General features: G+C 41.4%; 2 protein-coding genes across 2 annotated transcripts; one reads left to right on the top strand and one right to left on the bottom strand.

Annotated features, from left to right (window-relative positions):
• Positions 1 to 116: 116 nt before the first annotated feature.
• On the bottom strand, positions 117 to 18,282 carry LOC124133793. Its single transcript, XM_046498329.2, has 12 exons — positions 17,541 to 18,282; positions 15,569 to 16,259; positions 14,352 to 14,483; positions 13,774 to 13,906; positions 12,755 to 12,934; positions 11,936 to 12,104; positions 10,128 to 10,256; positions 8,923 to 9,134; positions 8,286 to 8,438; positions 2,358 to 2,522; positions 1,995 to 2,105; positions 117 to 989 (listed from the first exon to the last, which is right to left on the bottom strand). The coding sequence occupies exons 1-12, from the start codon at positions 18,130 to 18,132 to the stop codon at positions 840 to 842; spliced, it is 2,817 nt and encodes a 938-aa protein (XP_046354285.2). The 5' UTR covers positions 18,133 to 18,282; the 3' UTR covers positions 117 to 839.
• Positions 18,283 to 18,850: 568 nt separating this feature from the next.
• Positions 18,851 to 25,066, top strand: LOC124133794. Its single transcript, XM_048396623.1, has 5 exons — positions 18,851 to 18,856; positions 19,765 to 19,819; positions 21,842 to 22,083; positions 22,834 to 23,124; positions 24,307 to 25,066. The coding sequence occupies exons 1-5, from the start codon at positions 18,851 to 18,853 to the stop codon at positions 24,946 to 24,948; spliced, it is 1,236 nt and encodes a 411-aa protein (XP_048252580.1). The 3' UTR covers positions 24,949 to 25,066.
• Positions 25,067 to 25,170: the final 104 nt, after the last annotated feature.

The raw sequence follows: 25,170 nt of genomic DNA, 5'->3' as shown, positions 1-25,170 counted from the left end.
GTCCTTTGAAGTAGAAGATTCTAGTTGTGCATACCCAAACCCTCCCTTGTAGCGTCCTTGGTGTTTTGTTTACAAAAAACCCAACTCGATATACATATAAACATCAGTGTATTTCAATATTGACATAAAATACACAAGGGAAGCACAAACAATAACATGTGCCATCGAGTATTTGGTAAGTTTTGCACAGCCAACATAAAGAGTTAGTAATATAATCAACAATAACAAAAATGTCCACATGGAAGACACAGACACACACAGACACACACAGACACACACACACACACACACACACACACACACAGTCTGCGCTTTAGCACCGTTGCCTTACACTTTACGCCTATGTTCACGACGCGTGTATACAAATATTTGTTCTTTTGGTATGTCATTTGTCGCCCCTTTCCGTAACCATCACGAGTGACAACAAATGACCTGGTATTCCATTGCTGGTAGAAAATACTGATGGCTGGTAGGTATGACTTCTGATACCCCAAAACAAACTTAGATCGGTTGATTCCTTGAAAGTGTGGGACAACTCTGCATCCGAGACGTTTAGGGAGGCAGAAAGGGTCACATTCTCTCAAACCACTCTTCTTGAAACTATATCCACCACATATTTTAAGCACCGTTAATACAATGGTGGTATTTTATTTTGATATAACACTGTCAGCACCAATACGTTATTAGGATTGTTCCTCTGAACACAATACTTGATAACCAAGTCGACGCGTGCAACGTCATCAATCAAATCTCGTCTGGAAATAGGCATGTGTGCCTGCACCAATACGTCTGCTGCAACACACTTGAGTCTTAAGTAAACGTTCAAGTATCCCAGTATTTCATGACGTCACTTCCTCCTCGATGACCTTCAGAGGCTGGTGTAACTTCTGAGCACGGAGCTCCATGAGATGTTCCATCACCTTGCTACCGAGACGGGTCAGTTTGGCGGGTACCTCTATAACCTTCTGATCCACACCATCCTGGAACACCTAGAGTTGCACAAAATACAACATCATCTCAAGGTTCAGCAACATGTGTATTTATAAATCATACTAATATAACGTAACTACTACCTCGTGCTAAGCTTAAACTGCCTTACTTTAACACGGGGAACTCCGAACGATAGTTACGGGTTTAACGACTGAATCCATACAATCTAGACCATCTGTTAGCGATTCCAGAATGTTCTTTTGTTCAGGTTTCAAATTTGTAATCGAGAATTTGTCAAAATATGTTTCGAAGCGTTGTCGCCAATTTGAAAATAATGCCGTAAAGCACGAGAAAGCTGCCTTCTGATTGGTCATTCCATTGGTCGGTCAAAGTTCGTGCAAGGTCGGTCTGATGTGACCCGTAATGAGATGTCCTCAGATCTTTGTTTAGCGGTAGCGAGAACTAAAATCTGATTTTAATGAGATTGACGGTAAATGTCACATTTCGTAATCCAATGACCAATATTTTTTTAAAGAAAACCACCTTTTCATCTGTCTCGGGATTCAGAAAAATAAACCAAAAACTCATTTCAGTCATTTTCCCATCCACGACTATCCTTTAGTGACAATTCAAAATCGTGGGATCCCTTGATGTTGGTCTCCCACCAAACCCAATACTGCTAAACGCCCGTGTTAAACAATAAACAACCAAGATAACTAACGCTGGAGTCATCAATTCATCATCACTCAACACTCACACACAAACAATGTCATGTTAACACCACGCACCCATATTTACAACTTGAAGATCCGGGGTAGAATAGGTCTTCAGCAACCCACGCTTGCCGTAAAAGGCGACTATGCTTGTCGTAAGAGGCGACTAACGGGATCAGTCTCGCTGACTTGGTTGATGCATGTCATCGTATCCCAATTGCGTGGATCGATGCCCATGATGTCAATCAGTGGATTGTCTGGTCCAGACTCAATTATTTATAGACCGCCGTCATATAGCTGAAATATTGCAGAGTGCGGCGTTAAAAAACAAACAAACAAACAAACACTTACCTGTTCCATTCTTGACACCAAGAACCCCAGCGACTTCACCATCTGATACAGCCTCGGACTGCAAGACGTCTGGTCCACCAGCACAGCAGTATATTCGATCACATGGTGGACCTAAAACGCAGGAATAAGTTTAATTTGTTAAAACTGAGGTAATAGTTTTCCCACCTGAACCAACCCTTTTTGCGATAGATTTTTTTCCACATTTGTTATTATTGATTGATTGTTTAGAATAATGCTTCTTTTGCACTTCTAATTTTGCCAATGTTACAAGCACAAGTTTTCAGCTCTCAGGCAATTCAGTTTCGGAAAAGATGATTCTTAAACATATTGTCCATTGTACTTCAGTAAAATGATCCTGTCTACCTCGAAAATAAGGTTGAGTGCCCAGTCAAGCAAATGACGTCCTCCTCTCATGTCCGTGTCCTCCAACATCCGGGACAATTCCTCCAAGTCATGTGACTTCCGCTCTGACAGAGGCTGATATTTCGAGCGTGAGGACTGAGCTCTCCGATGTCTGACGGCCAGTACCTGAAAAAACACATATGATTAGTCTACCTTGTTTTAGAAACCTCATTCCTTTGAAAGATCAGTGCCTAACCAAATATACTGAGAAGATCAAAGGTGGTATACCATCAGAGCACTCAGTGTGACAAGTAGTCTCACTACTAGCAGCATTTGTGTATGACGTCATTTGTATAACGTCATGTGTATGACGTCACAACTTTGGGTGTTCCGCCATCTTGCCGACTGAGTAAAGTATGTCCACCAAACTCTCACTGTTTGTGGTATCTTAGAACCCCAAGATTCATGTCTTTGTCTAAGACAGACATGAAGCCTTAAACATGGTGTCAGAAGTGTAAGCGGACGTCATTCATCACGTATTACAGTGAGGAGAGTCGTACGTTCGTTTTCAAACAGCATTGGATCGTCATGGGAGACGAGGAGGCGCAAGAGATCATAGAAAATGGCGGCCACCACGTGAGTGTTGTGAGAGGACCCATACATCTCAAACCTCCAAATCAGTTGGATTTTCACTCCCCTAATCTTCAACACAGATGGAAGAAGTGGAGAGAAGAGGCGGAGCTGTACCTTGATCTTTCTATGGAAGGCAAGTCTGCAGAATCGAAAATAAAGTACTTTCGATATCTGATCGGGCCCCAAGGTAGGGAAGTGTATGAAACCTTCACCTTGGTAGCGGGTAAAAGAACATTACAACATGTTTTTGATGCGTTTGAACTGTATTGTAATCCAAAGAAATCAGAAACTGTGGAGAGGTATAAATTCTTTACCAGGAATCAGGACACTAGTGAGAGCTATGATGTATACATTACTGACCTGAAAATCCTAGCTACCACATGTAACCTTGGTACATTGAGTGAATCACTGATTAGAGACCGCATTGTCTGTGGAGTTACAGACTTCGTGAACGACTCTTGAGAGAGGATGGTTTGGATCTGGAGAAGTGTGTACGCTTATGTAGAGCATCAGAAATTTCTAAGGAAAAGTTAGAAACCTTGGACAATGCGCAAACAGTTCACACAGTTAGAGAAAAGAACTGGTCAAATAAACCAATGAATTGGAACACTGGACATGCCGGCGGGCATCACTCACAGAAAAAGAATTATAGATTGCACAGTCAACGGGCCACTCAAGTGAAACCAATTGTAAGTAGCAACACAATACAGTGCAGATTCTGTGGGCGAGAACATGAGAGGAAACGAAGTGTCTGCCCTGCATTTGGAAAAACTTGCTCCAGATGTAAGCAGAAGAACCACAGTCCAGCCATGTGTCGCACAATGCAATCACCTCGCCACTCTAGACCACGTGTAAATATCATCCATGAAGATGAAGACTCGGATGAATATTTCACCATCAACTCACTCACTCTCACAGAGCCAGTGATAGATGTGCATCAGGTGCAAGAGGAGTCCCAGACAAATATTCGCATCCATGAACATTGCAGGTAAACCAGTTTCATTTCAAGTAGTCACGGGAGCCACCTGATACCAAGTTCTCTACTACCTCCTACTACAGAATTACAGCAGACATCCCAGTTGTTGAGAATGTACGACAAGACTGTCGTCAAGCCTTTAGGCAAATGCCCTGTAAAAGTAGTCAACCCCAAGGATGGAAGAAAGTACAAGGTAGACTTTATTGTCCTCAGTGACCCTTGTGCTACGCCAATATTAGGCAGTCACGCGTCTATGAGTATGAAGTTGATAAGAGTGGATCATGAACCCATTACTATGGTTGATAAAGTAATGACAGCATCCATGCACTCAATTAATATTCCTCAGAATCTAACATTGAAGGGAGTAAAAGAGGAATTCAAAGATGTCTTCACGGGAACAGGAGAGTTTGAAGGAGCATACAAGATCCGACTTGACACATCGGTGGCATCAGTCGTTCACCCTCCAAGGAAAGTGCCACTAGCACTGAAGCCGAAGCTGAAGGCTGAACTAGAGCGTCTGGTGAACCTTAAAATACTCGCTCCTGTCACTGAACCAACACCTTGGGTATCTAGTCTCGTCATCGTGGAGAAACCCAATAAACTTAGGATTTGCATTGATCCAAAAGACCTAAACCGGGCAATTCTCCGCAGTCACTACCCACTACCAACTATTGAGGATATCTTACCGGACCTTGGCAAAGCTAAAGTGTTTAGCGTTGTGGACGCAAAGAATGGGTTTTGGCATGTGGCTATGGAAGACAGTAGTTCATACCTCACTACCTTCAACACCCCGTTTGGACGTTTTCGTTGGTTACGTATGCCGTTTGGTATATCCTCCGCTCCAGAGGAATTCCAGCGACGGCAAGATCAGGTCATAGAAGGGCTCAAGGGTGTACGAGGAGTTGCGGATGATATTCTCATCTATGGCGAAGGAGACTCCATTGAAGAAGCATCTGTAGATCATGATGCAAACTTCAGAGCGCTCATGGAACGCTGCAGAGCTCGCAACCTGCTGATCAACCCCAACAAGATAACATTCAAAGTACAGGAAGTTACCTTCATCGGACATCGTCTTACATCCAATGGCCTAGAGCCTGACCCAGCAAAGACCAAAGCTGTTCTCGATATGCCGAAACCAACAGATGTACAAGGTGTACTTCGCTTCGTTGGATTCGTGAACTATCTAAGCAAGTTCCTCCCACATCTAAGCAGTGCCTGTGAACCGCTAAGGCAGCTGACAGGATGTTGAGTGGCATTGGGAACAGATTCATGATGACGCCGTCGATGATATCAAGAGGCTTGTAAGCAAGTACCCTGTGCTCAAGTTCTTCGACACACAGAGTCAGGTCACGATTCAGTGTGATGCATCTATGTCAGGTTTGGGCGCAGCTCTTCTCCAAGATGGTCAACCTGTGGCCTATGCTAGTAGGGCATTGACAGACGCCGAAACCAGGTATGCCCAAATCGAGAAGGAATTGTTGGCAGTTGTATATGGGCTGGAAAAGTCCCACCAATACACGTACGGAAGGCCAGTTGACGTTCAATCTGACCACAAGCCACTTGAGACTATAGTTAGGAAGCCACTACACAGTGCACCCAAGCGTCTCCAGAGAATGTTGCTAAGACTGCAGCGCTACGACATACAGCTCGCATACAGGCCTGGGAAACAGATGCAGTTAGCCGACACATTAAGCAGAGCACCACTGCCTGAACTTGAAGATACAGGAATGGACCAGGAATTCATCAACATGATAGACTACGTCCCAATTGCTAAACCAAGAATGGAACAGATACGGGAGAAAGTCAAGTCGGACGCAGATCTACAACAAGTGTATGACATCATTTGGAAGGGCTGGCCGGATCAGTTGAAAGATGTTCCTGACGCTGCAAGACCATACTTCCACTGTCGAGATGAGTTGACTGTACAAGATGGAATTATCTACTGAGGTCAAAGAGTAGTGATTCCCCGAATCCTGAGAAGAGACTTGTTAGTGCAAATTCATTCTTCACACATTGGAGCAGAAGGATGTCTCCGACGTGCAAGGGAATGTATTTACTGGCCTGGGATGAATGGGGCAGTCAAAGATTATGTCGCAAAATGTGACATCTGCCGTGGAAGCGACAGGGAACAAGCTAAGGAACCCTTGTTGTCACACGCAGTAGCAGACCGACCATGGTCCAAAGTTGGAGCAGACCTGTTCGTTCTAGATGGCAACAACTATCTCATCACTGTAGATTACTTCTCAAACTATTGGGAAATTGATTACCTTACAGATACCAGGTCAGCCACAGTAGTGAACAAGCTAAAAGGGACAGTACGCACGACATGGCATACAAGACACTTGCATATCTGACAACGGTCCACAGTTCTCAGCAGAGGAATTCAAGAAATTAATCATGTAACATCCTCTCCAGCCTACCCTCAGAGCAACGGAAAGGCAGAACAGGCAGTGAAAACTGCAAAACAATTACTGAAGAAAGCCAAACAGGCCAAGAGTGACCCTTACTTGGCCATACTGAACTTTCGTAACACACCAACACAGGGTCTTGACTCGAGTCCTGCTCAAAGGCTCATGAGCAGGCGAAGACGAACATTGTTACCTATCCCTGAAAATCTGCTGATTCCGGAGACTGTTTCAGGAACTACTGAAAAGATGAGAAACCTCAAGTACAAGGCAGCTCAATACTACAACCAGGGTACGAAACAGCTTCCTTTTCTTCAGAGAGGTGATAGCGTGAGAATCTCACCCAAAACAATTGGTGACAAACTGTGGCGGAAAGCAGAAGTCTTGGGATCAATCAAAGACAGACCCCGTTCCTACGAGGTCATTACAGAGGACAATCAGATCCTGAGACAAAATCGCAGACATCTGAGAAAAACATCTGAATCACCAAGTCGTGAAACACTCGAGGTAACAAGGAAATCTCCAAAGCTGACAGACATCAGCTCACCTGAGACGACAAGTGTAAATGTACCTTCCAGAGGTGTGCATCACAGTCCTGCACACACACCTGCGAAGTCACAGACAGAACATGGGTACCAAACCCATGAACCCCAGCAGCGTGTTACAACACGGTCAGGTAGAGAGATACGCAAACCAGAATATCGCAAGGACTACACAGAATAGGACATATCAAGTTAAAGTGTTAAAAAAATAAAATAAAAATGTTAGCAGTTAAACTTAATTTAAGTGGGTCAACTAACCGACTTTCAGTCTTACGTTTGTTGTCCATTCTGTTAAAGTTAATGTTTCTCATTGTTATGTTGGACAGTCACCAGAGACATGAAGGTGTTCATAATCTTCCCTACTGTGCCATGATGACTCTTGAGCAAGTGAAAGTTAACAACAGTGACATACAAGAAATGCGATATACAAGGAACAGTTGCGCCAAATATTTTGACTTTAACTAATGACTCTAGTCATCCATCAATACACCCTACATTCCATGCGAACTTTAATTTGTTTATTGAAAGGGAGATGTGACAAGTAGTCTCACTACTAGCAGCATTTGTGTATGACGTCATTTGTATAACGTCATGTGTATGACGTCACAACTTTGGGTGTTCCGCCATCTTGCCGACTGAGTAAAGTATGTCCACCAAACTCTCACTGTTTGTGGTATGTTAGAACCCTAAGATTCATGTCTTTGTCTAAGACAGACATGAAGCCTTAAACACTCAGCAATGTTCGAGTTATATGACGGTGGTCTGTAAATCGGTCTGGACCAGATAATCCAGTGACATCATGAGCATCGATCCACGCAATTGGGATACAATGACTTGCATCAACCAAATCAGCGAGCCTGACCAGCCGATCCCGTTAGTCGCCTCTTACGATAAGCATAGTTGCCTTTGAGGCAAGTATGGTTTGCTGAAGAACTATTCTACCCTGTATCTTCACAGGTCTCTTTCCTTCATGTTTTTGGCAACTAGGTAGGGTGATGGAATATTGCTTATCACATTGTTTTGTTGAGGCAGGATGGGGTACAACTACATTTGGATACAGATGGTAACATGCACATCACATGTTGGTATTAACCATTGAGTGAGTAGGGCAACACCGCTTTTAGCAGTATTTCATTAATATCACGGCGAGGGACACCAGAAATTGGCTTCACACATTGTACCCATGTCGGGAATCTAACCTGGGTCTTCTGCGTGATGAGCGAACGCTTTAACCACTAGGCTACCCGACCGCCCCTAATGTGAGAGCAAAGCAAACCACTTTGGTTAAATCTATGACCGAATAAATAATCATCGGAGCGAATCGATGCTCATGATATCAATCTCTGCATTGTCTGGTCCAGACTTGATTATTTACAGATAAACAACATCTTACCTTCAGTTTCCGCTTCATCTTAGTCACGTGACGTGCCATGCCATATCCCTGCGCCGCCTGTTGGTTCCGCCTGCTTCTCAGGGCCAACATGTAGGCTGGGCTCCTGGACTCGGGACGCTCAGAAATGGTATCAAAATACACGTCCTGCATGAGCTGCAAATGAAAACAAAAGCTCATTTTCTAGCGTTGTCACAGATCAGACTTAAAAAACTGTAAGATAGTATAAGCTGTTAAAATAATCTGAAAGGGGAGACAACTATATGAGCGAGTGTTTAGTGCATATGGAGTTAACTCCCTTGATATCACCCTTCATGTGCATGGTCACGGTATTCTACCTCAATTACAGTGATTCGTAACAAAATGGGTCCTAAAAGATACAATTGTAAACAGCTCTAATCCCTGTGCTTGACCGACCACACATCTTGAATGGGGAAGAGGATGATTTCCGGCCCCAAGTGTGCATAAATGTCAATAAAAAAATCCAAAATTGGAATAAAACTATATTCCCAATTCATCTAAATATATGAATGCAATAGTATTATACCTCTTGAAAATATGAAATATTTTTTCTCAACTTGCCCGCCAGCGAAATATGAAGTGGTGTAGTTAATCCCTCTACCATGATTAAGGGCCCTACCTTGGAGTCCTCATCGTCTTTCTTGGAGTAACAATCTCTGGTGATGTGCTTGTCCCACGGTTCTAAGCACTGCCAGCAGAAACTGTAGTCACATCTACAGACCATGTTGGGACAGCCTCCGTTCTTCTGGATGAAATGTTTGCACTTTGGACACCGTTTACCTTTCACTTGAGGACCCGCACTTGGTAACCATGACACCAATTTGTAATCATCTGTAAAAATATGTGAAGTACAGGTAAATAAAACAATAAAAAACAGTGGTGTACCCATGAATTGGAAGTCTGAACTTATGAATAATCATAACAGCTGCCTTACGTGAGTATGAGTTAGTGAGTGAGTGAGTTGGGTTTAACGCCGCTTTTAACAGTATTCTAGTTATATCACGGCGTGTGAGCTTAATGTGGGAGGAAAGCCCGAAGTGATGCAGGTCTCCGACGTTTACCACTTCGGTGAAACCCACGAGCACGGGTATGGTGCTGACAAACCTAGAAACATAATTGGGGCGAACCGGGATTCGAACCCACAATCATAGGTTTCTGGCTTGCCCAAGGGACGCAACTCTGCACAGCGAATCGCGGCGCCTTAGACGACTGGGCCACCCGTGCCCCCTACGTGAGTATGAGCAGGTGGCGATCGAGTTATAAGCAACATACGGGGCGGTCTGTAACCTAGTGGTTAAAGCGTTCGCTCGTCACGCCGAAGACCCAGGTTCGATTCCTGACATGGGTACAATGCGTGAAGCCCATTTCCGGTGCCCACACCGTGATATTGCTGGAATATTGCTAAAGGCGGCGTAAAACCATACTCACTCACTCACTATAAGCAGCATTCACAAATATTTCAGCTTTATTACGATGAACAGTAAGATTACTGGATCTGGATCGGGCAAACCTATGGTTGGTAACATGAGCATTGACCTACCTTATCCTCAGCGTACGACGACACACAGACGGCGATTTTTGACCACAGTGGTAGAAACCAACAGTTCTAGTCAACTGGTCCTTATAATGATAACATATAGCAAAACCTTTAAAATTGGCAAGTCCTTATGATACCTTAACTATAAGGCAGTTTGGCAAGGACTACAGGACTAGTGTCAATTTCTAACGCTGGAGCACCCGATCCTCATAGGGACTTCATTTCATTCATGATAATCTGTCTATTTAGAAGTCTGAGTAGAAGTTTGGCGAGTGACCAATACGTACTAAAATGTTTCAGGTCTGTAGTGTATCTTGCCAGGTTGGAGCAGGCGGCCGGCCAGTGTGGATGACTGTGGCACTGGACACAGAAGGTGGCGCCACAGCTGCACTGGACACATCCGGTTTCAGCGCCACCTGTAAGAGACAAATACGTCATATAGATCTAAATCAGGGCAGTGGCATATTAGTGTGATCAGATCATAGACCATGTGTCTGTATCAGTTCAGAAGTACAGTATTCGGATGTGAAATTGTAATTTATCAATGGTAAATAGTCTTCTGAAAAATATGCATCTTCCCGAGGCAAGGGAGTTAACTGACTTAAAAAGTCCAGTTTCCACCACCAGTGGTAATTATGAGTTATGTCCCTTTGAGCCTCTCCTATGGACCAATCCCATCCCATCACTTGCATTTGTTTCAAACAAAATGGCGGCGCCCAGTCAAGAAGATCTGATCGATAATCAAGATCTATATTGTGATAAAACGGGTCCAACATCGCGAAGTGCATCAGATCACGCGAGCACTTTGAATAAAACATGAAAAGGTTTTGAAAATATCTGTTGACAACGAGTTGGTGTTGCACATGATTTGCAAATTATGCAATCGACCGAAATCTGCACGACAGTTTACGAACCGGATTTCGATGCGCATTTTGATTGGACTATGCATAGACTCGTTATTTCGGCCAAAATGTAACTCCATAATACCAGCTAAGTTCGGCAAGGGTGGAAACTGGACTTTTATAGTCAGTTAACTCACTTGCCTCGGGAAGATGGTATATATGTGACATATAGTCAGGGTAAATGACGGACTACTCCAGACACCAGTTAACAGCTGAACTGACTACTATCCCAACGTAATGAACCACTTGTCCCCAACTCAACGAAATGTGGATTAGTTGGATTACAGTTATAGTGTCTACACCTGACTTCACATCAGTGATAAATACTGTGCAGTTTTGTGTGCAATATTTCAAAAGTAATATAGTCATTACTTACATTAAATACACAGTCGATGTAATTAACCTACATTGTCTCATTGGTTTTAACAAGTATTTAAACTATAACTTTAAACTTTAACTGTAATTGTCTTATTGGGTTAAAAGTGAGTGAGTGAGTGAGTATGGTTTTACGCCGCTTTTAGCAATATTCCAGCAATATCACGGCGGGGGACACCAGAAATGGGCTTCACACATTGTACCCATGTCGGGAATCGAACCCGGGTCTTCGGCGTGACGAGCCAACGCTTTAACCACTAGGCTACCCGACCGCCCTATTGGGTTAATAAAGTGCAGTGACGGGAACCTCAAGTTCTGATTAAAATAATGAAAAGGTATGACTTTCCACAACCAAATACCTTCTTTAAAAACAGAAACATATGTAGTGATGGGTGTTAAATAGTCATGAGGCTACGGATGGGACGCCAGAAACTTATGATCGAGGGTTCGAATCCCGGTTCGACCGATTATGTAGAACCATGAGTGTCAGCACCATACCCGTGCTCGTGGGTTTCACCAACTGGTAAACGTCTAAGATATGCATCACTTTGGGCTTTCCTCCCCCATTAAGCTGACACCGTGATATACGTTTAAACAAACTCACTCACTAACACTAACGAGGCATGCAATTTCATTCTTTAATCAGAACTTGAGATTCAGGAGATGAACTCGACGTGCATTGTTTCCATGCTCAATATTGTGTACTGGCATAAGATGTTCTCATTATATACTGTGTACTTGACGAACATAGTTTTGACAGTAAGCGTATTGTAATTAACACGGTTATTAATTGTACGGTTATCGTTACGGTTACCTACCTTTTGGAACTGATACAATGCGAGTGCATCCGGGTCTCGGGCACCATGACTTGGACCCGGATGTCTCAACCTCCACATCGTCCAGGCGGGACATGTACACCTTCAGTTGGCGCATGCTCATAACGGATGTCATCGTGCCGACATCCAGACGGACTTTACAGCCGAATTCCTAAAGTACAAAAGAAATACCATTGAAACATACATTTCTGAAAATATATACACTTTTTAAATGGAATACGAATAAGTTGGAATAACACGATTTTAAATCGTCCTTCCTGGTAGACATATTTCTGTAGCAGTTAGAATTTTATTTGAGAGCACACATAATTATGTTATAAGACTTTGATACACAAGTAGACTGGAAATAATCTTTCATTTTTCCCCAAAAATATAATTTAGAATTAAATTCGCTCTTATATTTCCTTGAACGTTTACATCCTTACATCTTCAGCCTCCTGGGTGCTACATAATATCTTAAACTGTTGCAAATATGTAAGAACAAAGTGAACTTCGAATAACTTGGGATTCCAGATCGAAAACAAAATTAGTACCGTATTCGGCGTAATAAAATTAGAAATAGGGGGTTCTTATTAGAATAAATTTTTAGTGGAAAGATCGTAAATTTCGTGGTTTACGTCGAATACGGTATATGGGTTTAGGAAATCAAGATGGCTGCCACCTCAAAAACACCATCAGTTTTTGTTTTAGATAAAAAAAATAATAGAATTATTTGTTCAAATGTAGGGAATCGAACTAAGATCTTCTGCATTGTTTGGACGCATCTACTCGACTACCGGTAGATCATGAAATGAGACATACTGGGCATGTCATGTGGATAGAGCCGCTCTCCAGGCTGGCGGTCACGTGACCCTCCCAACAGGTATGACAGAACCAATGTCCGCACATGGCGAGTGCCATTCCTCTAGCGTTTCGTGAGGACATGTCTATGACGTCATAGCAAACGTTGCAGCAGTCAGGGACATCGGTAACCTTGGAAACCTGATAATGATATGGAAACAATAAACGTATGAATGATCAGTTTAATAACATGTCAACATGTCCGTATACAGTAGAAATGCATCTTTTCTTATATTTTTGTGATGAAATACTATGTATATTGCGCATGTAAAATTGTTGTTTCACTGTAATGAAATAATTCGTGACCTATAATTAAAATTGACAGTTTCGGGTCACACGAGAAAATAAAACAAATATGTCAAGTAGTCTCTGCATTTACACTCTTCGTGGCAAGGTAAAGAAAGCTAATAATCGGAATCCTTTATTCTGTTCACACTCTGAAACAGCTTTGGCGAGTTTGCAAAACACATGGTATCCAATCTCATTAAAATCAGACCTCAGTTCTCGCTACCGCTAAACAAAGATCTGAGGACATCCCACTAGGGGTCACGTCAGAACGACCTTTCATCCAACCAATCGGAGCATCGCTTACCAGATTATGAAAGTGACAGTCGGAATGTGATTTCTAATCATGCAACCTCGAAAACTTTAACTCCCAACGATAGTTACTGGTTTAACGACTGAATCCATACAATCTAGACCATCTATTACCCATTCCAGAATGTTCTTTTGTTCAGGTTTCAAATTTTTAATCGAGAATTTGTCAAAATATGTTTCGAAGCGTAGTCGCCAATTTGAAATTAGTGCCGTAAAGCACGAGAAGGCTGCCTTCTGATTGGTCATTCCATTGGTCGGTCAAAGTTCGCGCAAGGTCGGTCTGACGTGACCCGTAATGGGAGGTCCTCAGATCTTTGTTTAGCGGTAGCGAGAACTGAGATCTGATTTTAATGAGATTGCATGGTATCTGATGTTCAACGTACTGGCTCCTCCCTCGACGGTATGGCAGGGAACGTGGAAGGGAGATAACTCTCAGTCTTGGGCCAGCTCAGGAGATTACTCAAAGTAGGGAACGTGGGGCTTGGTCGTTCGACACTGAAGGGTTTGAGTCTCGTGCTGTGAACAAATATAATGGTACTTTATAAGAAATTGTTAGAGAGAAAAGGAAAACAAAAAAGTTATTATTCTGAAGAATGTTGAATAACCTGCAGTCCATGTGTTCCCTCTACCGTTGTGTCCCCCTCCGTTCAAAATGTCAACTCGTACACATAACATTACAACTTTTCCATTCATGGGAATATTCATTGCCGTGTACCGTATTGACATGTAATAGGCTATTCCCGATTTTGAGTTATTTTGCAATTCATCGTTCTCAGTTGGAGCCAAGCGGACTTAATCAATTACAAGTATAGACGCCCATATAATTTTATGTATGTCTATGTGCATCCCATCACTGAAGCATATATTTTATATTCGGTAATAATTATGTCAGCAAAAGTATTTGTTTATTATTAATTTCACTGTATATTTGTATTGAATGCATTGCTTGTTCCAAGACTACCTTGTGCTGGTGTGCTTTTGGAGCAGATCGCACATGCAGTCGACCAGAGCCGATGGGGACCAGTTTTCCGTCTCCTGGGCTGCCCCCACCCACAGGGGCTTGTTCAGATCTGCATCAGTCTCCAGCCGGAAGCTGCAGCATACAAGACAAGAATATTTGAATTGTGTAGTCTTTTGAAAATGTCATGTCTGAACTTTTATCTTTTTGTCATTTAAAATAACGATAGCAGATCGCCGTGTTATCTGTAGCAGAGATTCGATATACGACCACATAATTATATAGCTTCTGTGTTGAGCCTGCCGTCCCTGTTTGCCCACTGGGAATTCATAATTTAAAAAACAGGAAACCCTTTACAAATATTTATGAAAGATATCAAATGCGTTCATTCATATGAATGAGACGCGGGAAGATTCGGGGTAGAATAGGTCTTCAGCAACGCTTGCCGTAAAAGACGACTATGCTTGTCGGAAGAGCCGACTAATAGGATCGGGTGGTCAGGCTCGCTGACAAGATTGATACATGTCATCGTATCCCAATTGTGTGGATCGCTGCTCATGATGTCAATCACTGGATTGTCCGGTCCAGACTCGATTATTTACAGACCGCTGTCCTATAGTTGGAATATTGCTGAGTGCGACGTTAAACAACAAACAATCAATCATATGAATGAGAATTAGACTTTGTTCCCTTCAACAACTGCAAGCAACCATCTTGATCTCTTAGGTAAGGCCATCGTCAATACTTCACCATCTTGTATACACTACGTTTACTGATGGAAGAGTGGAGTACACATTCAAACCCGTGCAGTATATTGATGAAGCAAGGCTACATTCAAATGGGTAAATTAGGCTGATTTTTTAGGTTTTCGGGTTGCGTTTTCTATCATTTGAACACTAACATTTCTTAGGAGATAGGTAAAAACAAAAAACACAAACAAGTAAATCTACTTTGGGTCACGGCTCATGATTGCATTCCTCGATGTCCTCTTGGCGTTGGGAAACATCGGCTTTTCCCACAAATATTTGAAAACTTTTCCGCGCCTTTACAATTTGACATTTTCAGTGGGCTAAACAGGGACTTAACTCTATGTATCCTCCTTGCACATGAGAAACACTTGGCAAAAAGGAGTTTAACACGTCTCTCTAGTTGCCATGACTTTTTGTACTGATGTATAAAAAGAATGTATAAAACAAAAACAAACTCACGGTGCCGCTTACCTAAATTTACCGTCATCCTTTTCTTCAAACAACAAGAAGCCAGTTTTCGTTACGTTGCGGGTTGTCTGTGAAAATGAAGTGACGAACCTCCACCCTTCATTCCTGGAGCGATTCTTTCTTATATGTGGGGTCAAAAGCAAGTGGGGAACTTCGCGGATAGCAACCAACAGGAAGCGACGTGGGTGACATGCGCACTCGACGTACCGTTCACCAAAGATTGCAGTCAACGCTTCAGGTGCAACATCATCCGGTTTGAACACCACAGTAACATCATCCTCTTCTGGCACAACATTGTTCGTTTCTCCAATTACATCAGTAGTTCCAAGACCAGAATCTGAATCTTCATCAGTTTTTGCTTCTGTGACATCTACACCTTTCATTGCAAATTCATCCTTGTCAGTGTATATGATTTTACCCTTATTTGTCCGAGATAGCACGTTTCTGGGATTAAGAGTTCTTTTCCTACGGGTGCAAGGTAGACTCTTCACGAAAAGTTCTTCAAACTCAACATCCTTACTGAACTTTGGATGTTCATTATTCTCATCTTCATCCTGTGACTCGGCATGCGGGAGTTCAACATCATGATCTGAATCCCACGACAGAACTGGTAGTCGTTTCTTGTTTTCACTCTTTGGCTTAGATGTGGTCTTTGGTTTGCTTTCAGTCGACCAGTCCGGCCAAACTGTATTCGCTGGAAAGTGTGAACACACTCAGGTGTTATATATATTTAATTAGTTAGTTACAATTGGTCCCCAGCAACCTATACCGCTAGTAAGAGGCGACCAAACAGATCGAGGGGTCAAACGCGGCCATTGTGCAAGGTCGAATTCAGTGTTTAAAGTTAGTTAGTTAGTCATATACAATAAATTTTATATTTATTTGAATGCATCATTAAATAAATGTTCAAAATAAAACTAAAGTGGAGGTAATTAAACACTAAACAGTAATATTTTGTCACATATACAGTGTATATGAATTTGAGAAAAAACAAACATTTGTTTTGTTGACGTTTTTCAATATTCTTGATCCGAAACATAAATCCGAGTTGGAAAAAAACCTAAAATTAGTTGAGCACACGCATTCTTCGGTGAACTGACCAATAATGCGACTGACGTCTAATAATATATATTATCACTCTTTTGCTATACCCAAGACTACATTGCTCGATATGTGTGAATGATTAGTAGAATATAAAGGGAACTGTATAATCCGCTTGTTAACTCTTATCCCCCTTCAGGCTCAGATGAGTTTATCCGTTTGCAAAATCCAGCGTGACCTGGCATGGCTTTTTTTATATACAAAGTTTCCGATGTTGTTGATCGTTGCTCATTCAATAACCACTGGTTTGTCAGTAAGACGTCCTCGATTTTATAATGGCAGCCACTATATACATGTACAGATGTATATACGCTTCGCATAAACATATTAAATTAATCTATCGCGATGAAGCATTATTCTATGAAAAGTATTAAATTAATCAAATCCATTACAAAAACAAATAATCCATCCGTTCGATCACGCATTTTTTCATTAAAAAAGTGTGACGTAACAATTAACCGTTACCAAAATGGAACCTACTGAACGATTGTCTATGTATTAGTGAGTGAGTTGAATTTAGTGCTGCGTTAAACAGTATTTCAGTTATGTCAGGGCGTGTCTGATTGATGTGGGAGGAAAGCCCGAAGTGATGCAGGTCTCAGACGATTATCGCTTGAGTCGAGAGGGGTTAAAGTCTTTCGTGAAGTGGGACACATTTCCAAAATTGAGATACAAATAAAGTATTTTTAACAAAAAAAATTAAAACAAATCCCGTAAATAAATGATTTGGTATGTTTGTGGAATATAATACGTCAACATGATTATTATCCGTATTTGGTAAAACCCACGGTATGGACCTAAACCGTTAAACATGATCAGGAAGAGTCTGGGATTCGAGCCCACGGTTACCATATATGTATTAACGGGGTCTTACCTTCAATCGGTTTTACGGCATTGTATTCTGCGCGTCTGCGTCTACGCCTCGTTGTCACAGGGGCCGACGACGTCCTAATCTTCCAGTGAGGTTGAACTACCTCTATCCGTATCTCGGGCGTGGCGGAAGGGATGTCACTCTCCGAGGCTTGGGGTGAGACAGACTTATCTCCCCCTGCCTTCTTTTTACGTTTACCGTTCACTATGTCTTTCGGCTTTCGTAAAAAATCATCGGCATTAAAAAAACACGAACCGCCATAGTAAGTTTTTTCACTGCCTTTGCTCCCTGTTATAGACTCGCAGTTGGCAGCCCCGTTTATCCAGAGCCTCTCTACAACATACAAGGTAAACTCTTCCTCGTTGTAAACATCACTCTCCATTTCCTTTTTTAGAGACTCGATTATTTTCCAGCGACCCTTTTTGTTCAGTGACAGATTGACATTCTGGGTGGCGGTTTTCCACGAAGAAAGACCTGTCATGTCTAGAATTGTATCAACACCGGCATCGTCGATGCCGTTGGTGTTGACAGTGAAGAGGTCGGGCAAGCGTCTCGCGCCTCCGGGATAGGGAACTTGGGTGTATTTCGTTTTCATCTCGATTATTAGCAGCTTACGGCAGTGGCACGTTCAGCACATCAATACCTAGTCGTATTTAGATTCTATATGGTGAGAATATCACACACCGGGCAGTTTATAGCTAACGATAATCTCCTGTAACGGTTGTGCAATGCCTATTTCACGACCAACCATCATACCAGCGTATAGCTAATGTCTATTTATAACTGGGGAATCCCCTTTCATTAGCGGTTAACCGCCTCGCACAGTGACGTAGGATAAAAATTTGGATGTTTTCATGCTGTCAGACATGCTGGGGTCGTAGCACTGTCAATAATAGTTTGTGAATCGTTACCTAGAACTATCGAGAATTACAAGACTATATACTTGCTCTTACTTGCGCAATATACATAGATGGCGAATTTCGTGGACACCTCAACAGTCAAATTCACGTAAATGGCACAATACGTATCTATGTACAAAAGGCAATTTTGTTTTTTAGATAAAGGAATAATAACCCAATGCATATGTACTCAGATATGAGTAGTGTTATTATTTCTTGCAATATATTGACATCAAGATCAAGATGTTTTATTGCAGCTACTGTTGACATCAGGAGCATCGCGCGCGGATATGTAGGCTCCTCGCAGCATTATCGTCCTTCCCCGCCAGCATAATAAATGTAGCACGCGCTGACACTGAGCTTGACAATCACGAGCCGATGTGAAACACCTCAAATCACGTGACGTAAACAACAATGGCGGTTATAACTATATTTAGCTTCCTCTGTACGTAAACGTTGTCCTGTCATGGACCTAGAATGTTGGGGACCAGATTTCTGACTGTTCCTTACTCAAGTATAAGTGTTGGTCTATGTAAACAAATATGTTTATCACATTGTCAAAGAATCAGAACAATAAGACACATCAGCAAAACCGTTGCAGCCCATCGAATATTCGACGTCCCAGGTGAAAGCGAAGGTGAGGTAGTGTTTACAAAGTACCACACGTACACACGACAATTCGGGGCATATTTTCTCCAACACCTGTAATCGGTAACCTGAAAAGGTCACCAGGGATGTGTGTTTTTCACATTTTACTGGCATGCCGATGCATACACTGTGTTTTTTAGCGATTCACTGTGAGTTGCACCCGACTCGCCTAAAAACATGTGACTCGACTCGCCTAAAAAATATATATATAATATTTTGGTATGCGTTTGGCAAATATAACTTAGGTTAGGCCTAATGATCACAGTTACTAGTATATTCATACACAAGTATGGAAATAATAAAAAAAATCAATCTTGGTCGATCACAGGGTGTTATTCTATCTGACCATCTAGATTAAAATGTGCTGAATAGCATGAGTGACTGATGACTGAGTGCGATTTTTTCGACAGTCAGCACATTTTAATCTAGATATATATATATATAGCATGAGTGACTGATGACTGAGTGCGATTTTGTCGACAGTCAGCACATTTTAATCTAGATGGTCAGATAGAATAACACCCTGTGATCGACCAAGATTGATTTTTTTTATTATATATGCTATATATATATATATATATATATATATATATATATATATATATATATATAGCATGAGTGACTGATGACTGAGTGCGATTTTTTTGACAGTCAGCACATTTTAATCTATATATATATAGGGACCTGTTATAAAGTCTGCAAGAGATGATTCGGAATCTGATTACAAATCATTTTGTAAGTTTTAGCAGCAGCAATAGAATATGTTCGCCACAGTTTTCCTTCAAGGAATCCAAGGACTAAGGACAGATTAGGGGTAACCTACCATATCCCTAACACAACTAACCCAAAGGACCGTAAATATGTTTATGTTTTATGTATATGTAAATATGTATTTTGTATACGTAATGTGTAAATAACTATATATGTAATATGTAAATATTTATTGTGTGTACATAGTATGTAATTATGTATACATAAGGTGTAAATAACTAAAATATGTATACATATGTAAATATGTATCTTGTATACATAATATGTAAATAAATTATGTATACGTAGTGTGTAAGTAAATAAATATGTATAAAATGGGAATAAATTGTATGTTAAATGTTATTTTTCTCTGGTTTCAAACATGGACATTTACATTCTCTCATATCGCAGCTGTTTTGTATAATTAATCGTAACATCGCATAGATTACCCCCTGGCTATGGAGTTAATTTTCTGACGTACATTTATTTTAACACTGGGTCTACCATTAACTATGCAGAGATGTAGAATATTGAATTTCCTATCTCTGTCTTGTTTACAAAGTAGACACAAAGTAGATAAATGATTTCCAAGATTATGTTTGGACATGTTTTGGTCATATAGAAAATTAAGCTATTTCTGGATTAATTTAGAAAACTTGACATTAAATAAAACACAGGTCAAAAATATAATTACTAAACATATTGTCTTAATAGGTTATCCAGCCCATAAATGCACTAATCATTGTATAAAATTATATGATTTATGGATATATTGTTTTAACAGTCAGGGTGGCCTCTTGTCTACGCGAAAAATTATATTCCCATAACTCTGTGTAGAAATTCAAATTGGCTTGTTTTTGCATTTTTTACACTTTTTGTTATAAAAAAAGTATTAACTTACTTGAAGAAAGACAAAATAGTAACATATATTCATTATGCATGTATTAATGTGTTTTTGAAAAATAATTAACAGTAATCTTGACTTAGAAAGGGAAAATGTTTTAAAAAATCATGCAAAAAGGTAGGGTAATTTCATCTGGTAACTGAATTTTGTTATGAAACATATATCATTAGAATCGCAAATGCTTAAGGAACACTCTAAAATCCACATCCCAGAGAGGCCACCCTGACTGTTTAACGAAACTGCCTACATTTATCAAAACCAAATACACTGTATATGCTAACACAGACTTTTTAAACAAATTTTGGACAAATTGTCATTCATTGTTTGTTTGATAACTGTTTATATGTGTGTGCTTTGTATACATATCACAATGTTGTTATTAGTTATAGAACCATGATACTTGTATATTGATATTGCAATATGCAACAGAAACAAAAAGGGAGAAAAAAAGAGCAAGATTTTGTGTAATTAAAAACAACTAAGGTCATAGGTCGCATTCATCATGTTCATTAATGCATGTTCTCTCCATAATCATTGTGCTAACACACGCGCAGGCACGCACACACACACACACACACACACACACACACATCCATAATTTTCATTAATTTCTGTCATGATCAAGTATTCAGAAGCTAAAACTAAGTGGAACTTGTCATCTCCAAAAACCTTATTCTTGGGAGTGCTTGGGTATTTAACGGTAATATATCAAGTATGGTAACTCCAAGCTCCAGATAACTTTTTGAGCAATTGACTCGAAGATTTCTGTTTTAATTGGGTTATTACATTTTTCATTTGGTAACTTACCTATTCATCTCTATTGGTTTTTTTTGTATATAACGGTTCTAAATATAGGCTTGACTCGGAAAGTAAATTAGCTTGTAATTGTGTTTCGGAAATACGCTCCGTTTTACGCATGCTGAAAAAACTTCATTGGGTATTTACGTGTGCTGTTTTTATACAGTTGAGTTTTACCTTTAATGCATGCGTTTCTGTGCGCAAGTTAATTAAAGTAATTGGGTTTCGGATATTTTGTGGGGGCATTTTACGCAAATACGCAGCTTATCTGAAATTCTGTAACTCATGCAACGTTTCTCTTACAGTGATCGACCTAAAGTCAAAGTATCCAAATCCTAAAGAACTTGTCACAGACTTACTGAGGCCGTTGGAGAACTCGAATGATATCCTGGAACAGAGAACCAAGTTTATTCCGAAACTCAATGGGCAATACTGGAAGGCGAAGGTCAAGGTGAACTGGCCTTACGCTTTGACCTTCACTGGAGTCCACAGCTGTGTGACCCAAGCAGAAGAGAATGCATATCTCATTGCATGCGAGCTGTACAAGGTTAGTCAAGGAGAATAGGTGGCCTGTACCCCATGCTTGTTGTTAGAGTGAGGGACCCGCTTAACAGGAAAGTGATAGTGGTAATTGTATGATGTATGGATAAGTCAGTTAAGTTCTGTTAGTCTCTGTCCAGTTACAACTGGGCCTGCATATACACGAAGTAGGGCTGGGACGAGTCCAAATTTACTACCTGGGTACCCTACCCCCTATTACCTGACCCTACCCGGGTACCCACTGTAGGTCTGATTGTGAATTGTTTTACCGCAGCCCTGGCAAAAACTGTTTAGATACATTATCAAACGCTCAGATCACTGAAACTTCATCTTTTCTCAAACATATACCAGTCAAAAGGATTTTGTCTGGGGATCAGTTAATTTTTCAGTAACAGCTACAAGATATATTTTTAATTAAAATTATGAACCTGAATATCTTTTCAAGTAAAACACCTTGCATCAGTGGAATTTTTGTGGCAGTCAAGTTCTATTTTTTTTTGACAGTCTGAAGCATAATTACTTTTTTCAAGAATTTTCTGGGACAATTTATTTTTTTCGATAAAATCCCAGGCTTCCACCAGAATATCAAATGGTCAGTCCCCGACAATATCACAATTTACAGGATGTCACAGGAAGAATAGTCCTGATTAACAGGGCTTCACCAAAACAAAAGTCCTGATATTTAGAAGATGAACATGTACAGTCCAGGTCTGAATTAAGACACTATCATGTAGGGTTGACATTCTGTACTTCACAGAGTGTTGGTCTGCTGTATGTTGATGATGACAGCATCGTCCACGCCGCCTCCCAGGCCCACGTTCTACAACTGCTGGAACAGCTGGCCAAGAAGAACGTCTTCGGGGCAGCCGACGTGACGAGGGATGTTTACCACCTGGAGACCAGCAGGGTGGGCAGCAAGCAGGGAGATGCTGCGTGGACGTCCAGGATGACCGTTCCTTGGCCACAAAAGTTTGCAGTGACCGCAACAGGGCTTACAAAGCAATCCTCCGTCTACATTGCGTGTCTGATGGCTTGCACGAAACTCAAGGTGACTGCTGCTTAGCACTTAATAGCAACATGGTGAGTGAGTGAGTATGGTTTTACGCCGCTTTTAGCAATATTCCAGCAAGATCACGGCGGGGGACACCAGAAATGGGCTTCACACATTGTACCCATGTGGGGAATCGAACCCGGGTCTTTGTCGTGATGAGCGAACGTTTTAACGAGTGCTTCCGGAGCTGCCGATTTCGCCATCGATATCCTGTCATGAGTTCTGTGAAGTGCAACTGGCAACTGTATTGATCAATAGCATGAGGTCAAGCTTACCACAAGGTATTTTTATGTTTAGCAAGAAAAACGATTTCCTTATGAATCACTCCGGTATAGAGTTGTAAAGTATATATACATGGGCTAGGGCGAGTCCAGATTCACTTCTCGGGTACCCAACCCCCTATTACCCGAGTTCAGTACAAAATGGGAATTGAATTGAAAAAGTATTTAGACGCATGCATAAAACCATCTGGTGATACGTACACTGAAATTGACTGATGCTTTATCCTTACTCAAACATGAAAGTCAAAAGGAATTGCTGCATAGTCAGAAAGAAATGCAAACATTAGTAGCTGGAAGTGTAACCATGGAGTTATAGTGAATTTTTGTCATTAAACACTATATCATGTGACTACCACAGGTATTACTAAGTACTCACGACAAGGGCGGGCATTTTGAAAAGTGAGGGGTCCAAAATATCAAAATCCTCGCTCGGTCAGTTTTACTGCAAAAAACATACATTTAAATTTGGTTTTCAAAAGGTTGGTTGGTTGGTTTGTTGTTTAACGCCGCACTGAGCAATATTCCAGCTATATGAGGGCGGTCTGTAAATAATCGTGTCTGGAACAGACAATCCAGTGATTAATATCATGAGCATGCATGCAATCGGGATTGATGACATGCATCAACCAAGACAGCGAGCCTGACCACCCGATCCCGTTAGTCGCCTTTAACGACAAGCATAGTCGCCTTTTACGGCAAGTATGGGGTGCTGGAGACCTATTCTACCCCGGAATCTTCACGGGTCGGTTTTCAAAAGGGGGACCTCCTGGACCAACCCCCCTCCCTTCTGGATCTGCCTATGCACTCGTATCGAATGCAAGAGTTACCCGTCCCAGCCTTAGTGCATACATCACAATAAAGGATTGGAGAGTTCTAGCATTTCATGATTTTATTTCAGCTTCTTCATCTCATGACCGCCAAAAATAACCTACACGAAAACATCCACCCGAAGTACTCCCCTCTTCCGCCTACACGTGTAAGAGTCGAAGACTTTGATCCCCACTACCAGATCTACGTGGACGCCTCGCTGATCGGCTTTGGAGCGTATCTCCTCACGAAGACCGACAACAGAGTACGATGGATGTCTGAATCGTGGACAGATCACTTCAACACAGCTCTTCCATGGGGAGACCGAAAACATTTTGATTCTTCTTTCTACGAGTTCTATGCCCTCCTCACAGCGTGTTACACATGGAAACACAAGTTTGTCGATCAACGAGTACTGTGCTGGACAGACAATCTCCAGGCCGCCACACTGGTCAACTGCCGACTGACCGGTTTACCTCTGATTCTACACGGTCAGTACGGCAAGTTGTTCCAGGTGATGGTGAGCATGTGTCAGACGTACAACATCCGTCTCAAGGGATCCCACGTCTACCGTGTTGATAATGTCGCTGCAGACTTTCTCTCCAAGGTCCAGATTGAAAAGTTCAAAAAGGTTTTCCCAGGAGCGGAGGTGAAATCGAAGAAAACAAAGAAACTGCATTTCTTGAAGCCCATTGTGCCAAATGTTACTCTTCCCGCCAAGGACAAATCTTGATGTCAGTTGAATTATAATACTTTGTTATGTATGCTATGTATACAGTTGTTAAAACATTAAGGGAGAGAATGAAATATGTTTTCTTGTTTATACCAGAAATAAATGGTCAGTAAAAACCTCTTTTCCCACCATCAGCTTTTTCCAGCATTGGGGGCCGGTCAGGTAGCCTAGTGGTTAAAGCGTTCGCTCGTCAGGTCGAACACCCGGGTTCAATTCCCGACA

This window comes from Haliotis rufescens, unplaced genomic scaffold (genome assembly GCF_023055435.1).
Source record: "Haliotis rufescens isolate VD_foot unplaced genomic scaffold, xgHalRufe1.0.p SCAF_16, whole genome shotgun sequence".
Taxonomy (NCBI): Eukaryota; Metazoa; Mollusca; class Gastropoda; order Lepetellida; family Haliotidae; genus Haliotis; species Haliotis rufescens.
The sequence above is the reverse complement of the archived record's forward strand: the minus strand, read 5'-3'. Positions and strand labels throughout refer to the sequence as shown.